Below are 12965 nucleotides of genomic sequence, written 5' to 3' on the forward strand. Positions count from 1 at the left end.
ATTTTGTCATGGTGGAGCTACAACTTGTCTGCAAACGGAGCTCAGGGGATGTTCAATATGATCTATTCCAGCATATGTGCACAATTGCTACATTCATCACGATGCAAGGAAAACATTATCTTTCTTCAACTTACGGTTTTTAAGAAGATGTTTTTGTAGTTTACACAATAAAACCTCCTGAGCATTTAAAAAAATAAAAATAAAACCCAGGGTTTAAGCACATATTGCTATTTAAATCATGCTAAAAAAGAGCCACTGTCTCTCTGGGTATACACTCAGTGCCTGGGTCTTGTGCTTTTTCACAAATGAGCAATTTGGGTGATTATACAGGCATCGTAAAATGGAACGGAAAAAGAAAGTAATCCAATTGCATAGCATGGCCATGCAACATGGTATAATCATAATAATAGAACACAAAATGATGAGGCTAAGGAAACAGCTAAGGAAATGTTCGAGGATTTAACTAAGATAATGCTCTTGAGCTAACAAAACTGCTTACAAATTCACAGTGACATACTTGCACTTTAATTTGTTTTGCACAAATTATGTTATGCACCTTTTTCATACTTCAAAAAAAATTGTGGCAACGTTTTGTGGTAAGACAAACTTTTTACAAAAAACTTTTTTTTTAATTCTGTGCCACCTTGTTCTTACATTGTTTCAAGGCAACAATTCTAAAAAACACTTACTAGTAGCAAGTCTCACTGAACAGAGCAGAACTTATTTTTAATAAAGCATGTATCAAATTATGTTTGTTCCTCATTCATTCAGTGTAGCAGTAGAATGTGTGCTGTTCTTTATACAGTGGTTTTGGTTTCTGAACTTAATCCTTTCCGGAAGTCCGTTCTTAAACCAAAGCATTCCAAGGCATGCTTTCCCATAGCAGCGGGGGACTCAATTTACAAATGGAACACACTCAACAGAAAGCGGAACACGTTCTGCTTCCAAGGCAGGTTCACAAACCAAAACACCTACTTCCGGGTTTGCAGTGTTCTGAATCCAAGTTGTTCATAAACTAAACTGTTCTTAAACCAAGGTACCACTGTACTTAAATTTTATCCAAGTTGTTACCCTTGTGTGTATCAGAAAATAACTGCTTTTTAGCCTACAGAATAGATTGTCACAGTAAGTTTGTGCTTTGAATTCCACCTTCTCAAAGCACTTTGAGAATGTATATTATTATTAGCACTAGCAATATTTTGCACAAAGGACACACATCTTTCCTATGGGCCAACAGCTCCTTGACAGAATATGGCCAAAGCCTTTGCAATGCAGAGCTTTATGCTGCCAGAGATATACAATGGGGCACAACTTTCTAGAGGTTCTTAAACTGGAATGCTGCACATTCCTCCACTGCTTTTGTAAAGAAAAAAAATCACTTTACTCTGAGCAAAAAGTTAAACTGGGAGGTGTAAGTAGTACTGAGCTCTGGCAAGTGGCTACTCACTTTTCATACAGGAGTTTGTAAGGACTCTGTACTGGCTGGCACCTGTCTGTTTCAGGAGACAACAGAGGAGTGTACTGGAGTTAACTGAAGTATGATACAGTAAGTTTTAATACTTTGCAATTATGAGGGCTGGCCACCTCCTAAAACTTATTTGCTTTACTAAACTGCTCTACTGCTTCAGATTCCTCCATATACCCACTTACCCCAGTCTGCTCCTCTCCAGATGTTTTGGACTACAATTCTCATCATCCCTTACCACTTGGAGATTATGGGAGCTGTGCCCTCATGATCATGTGATGTAAATTATAGAATACCCTGAACACCTTGTCAATTCAGATAAAAGAGCAAAAAGCCTCTTTATCAGGGATTAGGAACCAAAGTATTCTTTGTCCCAGGAGAACCATCTCAAAATGCTATTTATCCCAGAGCTATTCTCAAATTATTTTTTCAGAATAAAAATATACGGGTTTTTAAGCATGTGTCCTCAGGAAAGAGGGGGCATCTGTTCTCTCCACAGTCTCTGCAATAACCTTTTACCCATATTTCACAGATGGCCTCCTTTTCACTGTCCCTTGGCTATGATTCCATAACTTGTACCTGGTTCCATTCATTTACATGTAAATTACAGGGGAAATGATAGATTAGAAACCTTAAATTATTTACTCCTGCCCTTTGCTCCCACCAAACTCACAGCTGAAGATGAGCCAATGCATACATATCTCCCCTTGTTTTCTTTGAGCACAGTATACAGTCTGATCACCTCGTTTTGCATCCTGAGAGCTGTTCTGCCATATTCCATAAACAAAAGCTTTCTTTCAACACAAATAAACTAAGCCACAAGGGGCCTTCCTCAGAGTTGCAGGTCTCATATTCAGGCAGCATATTTGCAGGTTCACTAGTTTCTGAAACCAAGGCTACTGATGTGCCCCATCTTGGTTGAGTTACGGGCATGTAAGAAAATGGAAAGCAGAATACCATGGAGCAGAATACAGGCATACCTCATTTTATTGTGCTTCGCAGATGTTGAGCTTTTTACAAACTGAAGAATTGCAGGAGTTGCTGCTGCTGGGCTGGAGACAAGGCTGCAGGAGTCTGCCCCCGCCATGCAGCGGCTCCTGCTGCTCCTTACAAGGATGCGGGTGCAGCTGCAGGTAGCCTGGCTGCTTAATAGACCACAGCATAGTGTAAACGTAACTTATACAGTGGTACCTCTGGTTACGTACTTAATTCGTTCTGGAGGTCCGTTCTTAACCTGAAACTGTTCTTAACCTGAAGCACCACTTTAGCTAATGGGGCCTCCCGCTGCTGCCGCGCCGCCACTGCACGATTTCTGCTCTCATCCTGAAGCAAAGTTCTTAACCCGAGGTAATATTTCTGGGTTAGCGGAGTCTGTAACCTGAAGCGTATGTAACCCGAGGTACCACTGTATATGCATTGGGAAACAAAACAAAAAAAGTGTGACTCACTTAATTGTGATATTCACTTTATTGCGGTGGTCTGGAACGGAACCCACAATAACTCCAAGGTATGGTCGTACACGCTTCTCAATTTTCTCAGCTTTACAGAATTATTGTGGATTTAACTAAGTATTAGTTAGAATATTGGCTAGGAAAGTGGGACAAATAGGTACAAATCCATGGTTGGTCATGAACCATGGCTCTAGTTATATCACTTTCTCTCAGCCTAACACACTAAAGGAACAAAATGAATCCCATGTGCCCTTCTTCAAAGAACAGGGCACAAACCATGACTCAGCATGACTGCAAAGTAAATCACAGCTTTTTAGCAATGGAGCTTGTTCTCTTGAGGTAACAAGCAAGCCGTGGTAGGAGTCTGCATTACCCACAGGGGACAGCTTGCAGTCTGATGCCTTTTAATGTTGTTTTATACTTTTTGTTGTTGTCATGGTTATATTATTTTGTACCACTATCCGATAACTTGTAAAAGCCTCTGGCTTTAACAAGTAAACAATTCAATTGTAAATTTATTCCCATAAACATCTCACCATTACCTTGAGGCATATTCACAACAAGGCAAGGTTTAACTGATCTGAACTCTGATTAACCAGTGCAGCTGATAAACAAGCATTTGGGATGCAGGGTCTACAGTCCTAAACTCGGTTAACTAGAGAATAAATCCCACTGAAATATACTGGAACATCTGAATAAACCTGCTTAGAATTGTACTTTTAAGGGACCTGATGCCTTGCAGACTGCTTAGATGCACTAATTCCTTCCAGATTTCTATTAATACATTCAATGCTATTTCTAGGCTACCAAGTGCTCTCAGGGCAGGAACACAACAATAAGCCAAGTGAGTACAGTAAAACCATAACCTTATATAAATTAAAATATCAAAAAATATCCTTAAAATATGCTGGTGACAAACAGCTGCAGACTGAGTGGCTCATTATAGACCACCCCTTTACTCCCCCTGCAAAGACATGTGTGAAGAAGTGTGTCTTCACCAACTAACGAAAAATCTGAAATGTCAGAGCTAGACACACCTCCAGGGATGGGATACTGCTGTGGAGAAGGCCCTTTCACGTGTTCTCGGGGCAGCTCAGCCTGTAGTAGAGCATGAGACTCTTAATCTCAGGGTCATGGGTTCAAGTTCCATACTGGAAGGGATTCCAAGGGTCATCTAGTCCAACCCCCTGAAATGCAAGAATCTCAAGTAGATCATACATGACAGATGGCCATCTAATCTCTTTAAAACCTCCAAGGGAGTCCACCTCCCAAGGGAGTCTGTTCTTTCTTACCATCAGAAAGTTCTTCCTGATGTTTAATCAGAACCTCCATTTTTGTAACTTGAAGCCATTGGTTCTGGTCCTACCCTCCAGAACAGGAGAAAACAAGCTTGCTCTATCTTCCATGCAACAGCCTTTAGACATTTGAAGATGGCAATAATAATACTATTTATACCCCACCCATCTAGCTGGGTTGCCCCAGATTTCCTCTCAGTTTCCTACTATTGAGGTTAAATATAGCAGCTCCCTTAACCGTTCCTCAGAAGGCTTGGTTTCCAGACCCTTTATCGCCACTAGATTAGGAAGAACTGGTCTCAAATTCCCAGACAGCCATGAAGCTCGCTCCTGGTACTATCTCTCAGTTTACCTACTTCATAGTGTTGTTGTGATGATAAAAAGGACAGAATAACCATGTATGCTGCCATGAGGCAGGATATGTGCAATAACTAAAGGTTAATAACTATTCTATACATCAACAATGGAGTAAAGTGTGGAACTTGACCTGAGGACCATAGGCAATCAGACAAGAATGTTGTGTGAACTCAGTCAATTCACCTAAATCTAGAACATGTAAAGAGCAGTTGCTTTTATCAACATAATAGCTTATAGGTTAAAAGACAGGGTTGATCAGCTAAAACAAATTTGAAACAGCTGACAACTGCACTTGTATACATTTACATTAACTATGTATTTTGGATCTGAACACAGAATATTAAACATATTTCATATAGATCTTTTATTTAAAGAAAATATTATTTTATTCCAATCAGTTACTCCAATCTAGCAAGGGTCATCTGTGAATGGATGTAGCACACATACATGTAAGTTTGGTAGGCCTCTGTAAATGGAGTGTGGTTGTGCAAAACAGTACATGTTTGGGATAAACCACCCTGCAATTCACTTCTTGGGGTTGCACCTGTTCTGTTCCCTGGCCATTCTGGTCCATGCATGCATTCCCTAACTCAGATGTGGAACAAGTAGTCCTCCAGATGATGTTGGACTCCAACTCCCATTATCCTTGACCATTGGCTAGACCACTGGAGTTGGCAGCTCATAAACATCTGGAAGGCCACAGGTTTACCACCCTTGCCCAAGCTGATGGCAGGCGTAATTGGTTCTGCCACATAATTAACTGTAATTTTGGGAGATGAGTGCATATGCAGAAATTCTTGCATGCAACAGCAGTTCCTCTTCTGCATTCAAATTCTTAGGAGCTTGGCCAATTAGACTATTCTGGCTACTGAATTTGCAGGTCGCTTTTTCAAGCAAAGACAATAAAAATGAAGCAAAACAGAGATTGCTTGTTGTCAAATACAAATAAAGGGTGAGGGGGAATCTTCAAAGGGCACCTTTTTCTGAACAGCTGAACAATTTTGCACAACAAAATTAATAATTCAGCTACTGGAAACATCACATGTGCATAGCACTGCAAGCAGACCACTGGCATTTTCATTTCAAATTTGTACAGTCTTTGGTCAATGCACATCATCTGCATTTCTAACACCTGCTTCAGTCAGCTATGAAGTGCAGTACTATCTATAAATCTTCTTTCATCTTTATGCTGTCCAGCCAATAATATAAAAAAAGAACTGCACAATGGCTGCTAATTATTTAGCTTTAGAAGGATATGAAACTATTCACATTGTTTTTGATGTATTTAAAACTCCATTTACTAAAAAAATGTTTTAAAGAGTAACATTATTGCTATCCTATTTGCACATAATGTGCATTTTGTCTTTTAAAAAACTGGCATTGCATTTACTCCCACCAGCAAAAAATAAAAATAAAGTAAAATAAAATTTAAAAACGGAAGTAAACTACAGTACAATTAAGCAATAATGCACAACAGGGTGTACCTTAATAGGCCATTAACCACATGCCTCAGGTGTATTGATAGGCAGGAGGCCAAAACAAGGAGGACTTCAAATAATCCATAAGTGCACCAATGGCTCATTAGTGCATACCACAGAATTATTTGTTGCTATAGTAATATGCACAACATCAACATAAAAAGAGAGATTTATGGTTGGGTGATGTCACAAGCAATCTTTCATTGAACAGGTTTGTCCATGTGCAGGCTTAAAAGTTGCCAGAAGCCTGCAGTATAAAGAAAACTAGCAAACCAGAAATAAAGACGATAATGCTTGAGGAATGTTTTTTTCCTTTTCCCCAGCAAATCCTGTGGGATTACTCCAGACTAAGCAATTTAAGTGTTCTAGCATACGGATGAGAAATTGGTTTTACTAATAAAGGCAACCCAATTTTCTTCTTTACATTCCCAGCTCCTAAACCAGCAGGCAGTGTTAGCTAGGGAATAGACGAGGGTGCTTTTGTACATGCCACTATCTTCCAACCACAAGGCCTCATCTCACATACATAGTTGTAAGACTTTCTCCTGCTGGGCTGCAGAAGGTTAATAGACACAATAAGACATGGAAAGGATTCTGAGAACTCTCGAAAGACAGCACACTTCTGGAAACCTTCCTGTATGCATTTCGTCATCCGCCTTCCTGAAATTTATCTCACAAAACTGCAGCCATAAGAGATGCATGGTAGGTACCGTAACTGCTTTTTCTTCTTACCACCTATATATATGGAACACCAATTCAAGTTGTTGCTGATCACCTATAAACCCTTATATGAGCTCAACCAATATGATCTCCAATTGTTCATAAATTTATGGGAGAGAACCTGTAGCAGATTTCATTCACTCATGAGATGAGATCTGTCCAGGTGCAAAGCAACTGCCTGCCACTGGTGGTTCTCAGGCCAGCCCTACCATTAGGCAATTGGCTTAGGCAAGACAGGCTGTGGAGCAGTATAGGCAACCCTCTGGCTGTTCCCTTCAGTGGGAAAAAAGAATAGGATGTGCTACATGGCCTGTCATGCATCTGCTACACAACCCTGCCTACCCTCAGATGTGGTGGAGGATGCTTTCCCATCACCAGTGTTGAAGCAAGTTTCAATTGCCAGTCCAGTCAGCTTCTGTACACGGAAATGAGGTGTCGTGCTATCTTTGCTTCAGGCAGTCCAAGTGTCTTGAGCAGGCCCTGGTAGCTTTGCAGTTAAAATATCTAAACCATTCTAGGATCTATGACACCAAGACATTTCAAATCAAAAGATCTCCAAAACCAGTTTCAGATTAATGAAAGTTTGAAATAATTTCCACAAGCTAAGTCATCAAACAGTTCACTGCCATAGCAAAGTGTCGCCATTTCCAGTCTACTCAAAAGAAAAGAAGGTGGGTTGTATCCAATTATGTTCTATTCAGAATAGATTTATTGAAATTAATGGACCTAAGTTAGTACATGGGTCCTCTCAAATAAACAGCAAGGAGTAAGGAATCTGAGCTAAAAGAATCTAAAGCTGAAAAGAGGATCAATTCTCCACAATTCCTAACAGAGAAAAGGAAAACTGACTATTGAGAATATGAAATTACACTATGAAGACATAGTTGCAACAGCTAGATGTTATACACATTATTATTCAACATCAGTAGTGAACACTTACTTTAGTTGCTTAAAATAAGCGCTCATAAGAAAGGCAAAGAGGTATGTTTGGCCAACATTCTTCAAACATTTTTCTTTCTTTTAAAAAACATTGCCTGATTTTACAAACTGGGAAAGAAGATATTATCAACAAGCCAGTCTCCTCCCCTGAAATTTTCTGCACAATGTTTTGGTTTTTTTAACACAATGTAGAACAATTAACAGAAAAAAGCATGAACAGCATTTGGTACAATATAATGAAATAAAAATGCCAGTCAATTGGTTAGTTCCACACCAATGGAATTTCTTTAAATAGTAATGAAATCATTGCTTAAAAAAAATAAAAATCCATCATTATTAAAAAAAATAAAGAAGTTGGCTCAGCCTATGAAAATTAGATTTGTAAGTTGTTGGTCATTCTCATAATTAAATCTCTGTCACAAATTTGCAAGAAAAATGGACACTGCACCTAATGCATTTACACAGGTCCTGTCAGGCTATATAAAGCATTATGCCTACTAAAATGGAGTAGATAAGAATTCCATACATTTTTATTAGAAGGGCATTTTGTGGAAAGATGGTGTGTGCATGTACATATCTAAATTTATGTACAGTCACACTGTTCTTATATTAGCACCAAGCTGCTAACCAGCACTTCAACACAACAGTCTTTAGAAACAATACATCCAGAATAACTGGGCAACAGTGCAATTAGTTAATATTTAAGCATTTTATCCCTTTAATGCAGGAACCAGTTGCCTTTGGCAGGTGAACTCCAACAACACCAATTATTCCAGGTCTGCGACAGTATAATAAAATGTGTATTTTATTGTATAATTATTTTTATTATATTTGTTTCTATCCTGCCTTTTAGGACAAGCCTTCACAAGGCAGTTTACAATAAAAATGGAAAATACATCACATAATTGAACAAACAACATCTGGTAAAATGGCATCAGATAAAACAAAGCATCAGATAAAGTCATAAACAGGGGTCCAGTAATTTTTTAAAAAGAAAAATCCTTAGTGGCTTATTATTATTACTATGTTCTGCCTCAAGAGACAAGGCCAAGCAGAGATCTCAGGGGAGAAAATTCCACTACTGAAAATTCCACCATTGGTTGTTGGGCAGAGAGCAGGGCCCAGCAAGTTCATATGAGAGTAGGTACTCTTTTAAGAAACATACTCCCAAAACTGTTCTGTACTTCAAATATCACTAACACATTAGCATCTGAAAACATAGGAAACCTCTGCAATCAATGAAAATTTGTATAATAATATGATAAAGCCACCTACATACACACATGCATTCCGGACCCTGGATTCTGCACTAGCCAAAGTTTCCTGTCTTCAAAAGCAGTCCTCTGTAAAGAGCATTGCAGGAGTGTAGTCTAGATTTAATCAGCATTTTTTTTATAACTACATGCTATGCAACCTAATCCTATGTGTTTACTGAAAAGTAAGTCCCACTGTGTTCAATGGATTTATTCTCAAATAAATGTGCATAGAGCTACCATCTTAGAGCCACAGTTATTGCTGATAACCAACTGCTTTGAATTACTAAAATGCTATCATATTTTATTAAGTTGCTGTCATGGGGAAAACTCAAATCACTTATGTTCCACAATTATTCTAAACCCAACTTTTTAAATGAGGGGAGGAGATAATGATATTAAAACTCAGAGCAATTCTCTGTGGCATAATTCTAAAATATTCTCTTGGTCTGAAATTTATGTAAATTGAATTCATCTATCATTAGTTAATTACCAGGCTAGCTACAGGAAAAAAAGTTTTCTGTAACAATTAGTTCTTTAAAACACTATGTTTTAATTAGACCTATGATGTTATTACATTAGTTATAAATATGCACATATTTCTGTCTGCAAAACTACAGCAATTCATTTTCTGAGATTGGTTTGAAGTTTAGTTTCAAATTCTAAAAACCATACATCCAGTATATGCCTCTGTCATTGCCAGTAAATGCAGACTATCAAATGCTAATATATTTAAATAACTGGAGAATACATATTATTTCAGAAAGCTCTCATTCATATCTCCAGGACCTCCAAGAAAAGCACAGCACTTTGTCTGAAAAACTAGATCTCACCAACCATATATAAAACCATTCTCTTCTCTTTTCAGGTCACCTGATTGCATATCTGAAAAGCACTTATAGGAATGTCTTTACTGGTCATAGAATTATCACACTATAGGCCATCGAACCCAACTCAGTGAACCAGTTTTCAGTATCCAACACTCTTTGGGAGATTAGGCCTTGACATACAAACTCATCATCTTGGAGGGCTCTTGCAAATGTCAGGGTTTGCAGTGCGCTTTACTTTATATGAGGTAAATATGGAGCTGAACGGGCAGATATACTGGAGTTTATGGCACAGGGACAGTTACGCCATATTGTACCACATACTAGTCTTATTACATAAAATTTAACTGAAGGCTTAGAAACCAAACAAAGCATGCAGAGTACACTGACCATATTATGCCTGTCCACATTTTTTCTTGAGATCATGCAGCATAGTAGGGCCACAGTAGTACTACAGCTAGCTGCAAAAGGCAGTTTTGTAGCTAATTGACAGAGGCCTAACACCAGTGCTCTGCAATGTATTCTAGTGCTTAAAAAATGGTAAAAGTTGGAAAAATACCAGGCTTCAAGCATTAAGAGCTATATACATGAAAATAACATCCGAGTATGGAATCTCTCTCTAAATACCTATGTTATTTGCAGCATTTTTGTATATGCATGTTTAACTTATTGATAAGTGTTCATAATGCACAAAGTAATATTGTATGTCCCCTTATTTTAAGTATTTACTATAATGCAACTTTTAATCAAAGTAATTGTCAGCACCAATCTTGAGATGAGCAATGTGTATTATAAAGATACAAAATTATACAAAATATATCTTAAGGGGCCAAACTGTTTGATTTGATGAATACATAAAACAGAGGAAAGAACTACTGAGCTGCCCTTTCTGCATGTTTTTATAGTGTGTGCTCAGGAAGTGCAACCCTAACATGTAAATACAGAAATGATACTTTGAGCAGCATTGACTGTATGCTTATTTATACTTCTTCCAATAGCCTCCCTGGGGTCATGGAGCAGAGAAAAATGGTGACACGTCACTGAGTGAATTAGCATTGTCTCTCTCATCATCTGGGCCATGTTTTCCTTTCAAAATCCATGGCCCCTTGATAGAAAATAATGATAAGCCTCATTAGAAAATCAATATATTGACACTAGCCTCCAAAACATCTGAATAATAATAGATTGTCACCTCATTAAGGAGACTATTAACATGTACTTAAGCATCATTAAATTATATTGATCAGAGATTATTCATGCACTAATTTTCCAAACAGCAGGAGACACAGAAAAGAAATACAAGCTTGGGTATATTTAATGAGCACCAGGATAATAACAGTCTCCAATTCTCCTCCCAAGCAATACAAATATTAAACAATGGTACATTAAAGAGGCATATAAAAAAATATGGATTACTCACCAAAAAACTTCCAAATGCCGAATTAAATATAGCGGCTGCCTAAATAAAGAAAAAAGAAAAACCATTAAGTCTTTCTGCTTTACACAAAACACTCCTTTCATTTCATTCAAATCTTCAAGAATCTAGCTTGCCATCATCACTGCTTATAACAACTGCAAGTAGCTATAACATTATGTGATTCAGAAAACAAATAGGTAAACATGGAGGCTGCACAGAAAGCAAATGGACCAATGCCAGTGAATATGATACAAATGATAAACTACTGCTAAAGACCTGTCCAGAGTGATTTTTTTTTTTTACATGGCTGACACAAATAGTACAAACAGACCAACAGTATAATCCTAACATAAACTTACTAGAGAAGACGTCTTACTGAGCTCAGTGCTTAGAAATATACTGTTACTATTGGGGAAAATAAAAATCCAATACTGGGAAAATTCTGAAAAATAATTGAATATAATAGTGTTACTCATCCAAATTCCCAGAACTTCTCAACTGTAGCAAGCCATATTTTACTTTAATATTAGGCATGTACATTATGAACTTTTAACTGAATACATTTTGAAATAGGTAAACCATAAGAACACAAGACTTTTAATCCTGAAGGCCAGAGATACCTATAGAATGTAAGGAACTCAACAAGTAAGAAAAATAAATGACTTTGAATTGATTTTAAATAAAGTGTTGTGCTTACCTAAATTTCCAAGAAACAATGATGGAAACAAGCATTAAGGATAAGCTATCAAACTCCACGAGACATAAAATATTTACAATCTTGTAAAGCTTTCCCCTTTGCTATCAGAGAAGAAGAAACCCTTGCATGACATCCACTTCGATGATGCAGAACCAGGATTAGAGGGAAGGGAAGTGGGGGTGGGGGAGAGCAGAACCTGCCATTTAAATGAAGAACGGAGGCAGAATCAAGTTAATCACCAAGGATGTCTTGCAGCCACAGAGCAAGGACGTTTGAAAGAGCTGGCAAGTTTGAACCAAATCCAAACACAGGCTAAGCTGAAGCAGAACCTGCCTTCTGCCTCTATAAAGAGATTGCAATGTGAATGAATGACTAATGAGATGCTTGGCTCCAGAGAGCTTAGCTTTCTTATTCGAGTTCATAATTAATTCAAAGCTTTGATAATTTCATTAGAGTCATCCTTTGCTGGCCTTATCAATAAAAGATAGCACTGGACCGCAGCCTCTCTCAGTGGCCCAAACACACAAGGAAACACAGGTTTAGAAACCTTTGCCTAGCTGCTTGCTCACCAGCTAGTGAGCAAGCGAGCAAGGACAATGGCATATGGCATTCTTCATTGCGCAGGGAGCTTCTGAATAGACAGAGCTGAATAAAACATCACAGTTGACAGTTGTAGAACTACAGCAACATATTTTAACACCTCTACCTCATCTGCATTCTGCTTCTGAACATAAGGAGTAGGCACTAGTCCAGACAACTCTGCTAGCCAGCAATCACAGGTAGAGAACAGGAACACGTATTCTCTGAAAAGGAGGAATTTAACTAATAGTCTACCAAGCTATAGTTTCAAACCTTGAGACAGGTGCGCCCTGTAAGCATATCCAATATTCACCCACAAAGCTGTAAAAGCACTTCAGACAAGAACTGCCCTCTCTAGTATGAACTTATCTCCCTTGCAATCATCTTCTAAGGCTGTCTTCTAGGTGTCCTTGCCTTTACAGGTTTGCTGAGTAATACCTGGACATAAGTCATTTTTCACCCGCTTTGCACAAATGATACCCACTGA

The 12965-nt window shown here is 38.2% G+C and overlaps 1 protein-coding gene across 9 annotated transcripts in view; it reads right to left on the reverse strand.

Moving 5' to 3' along the window:
* SLC10A7 (solute carrier family 10 member 7) overlaps positions 1 to 12965 on the reverse strand; it is a 121742-nt gene that overhangs the window by 75654 nt on the left and 33123 nt on the right. For all 9 annotated transcript variants that reach the window (XM_083520121.1, XM_083520119.1, XM_083520118.1 and 6 more), the window contains one exon: positions 11206 to 11244. In XM_083520121.1, the coding sequence (XP_083376247.1) occupies positions 11206 to 11244 (39 nt within the window). The remainder of the gene's footprint in view (positions 1 to 11205; positions 11245 to 12965) is intronic.

Source organism: Podarcis liolepis (genome assembly GCF_965112155.1).
Source record: "Podarcis liolepis genome assembly, chromosome: 9".
Taxonomy (NCBI): domain Eukaryota; kingdom Metazoa; phylum Chordata; class Lepidosauria; order Squamata; family Lacertidae; genus Podarcis; species Podarcis liolepis.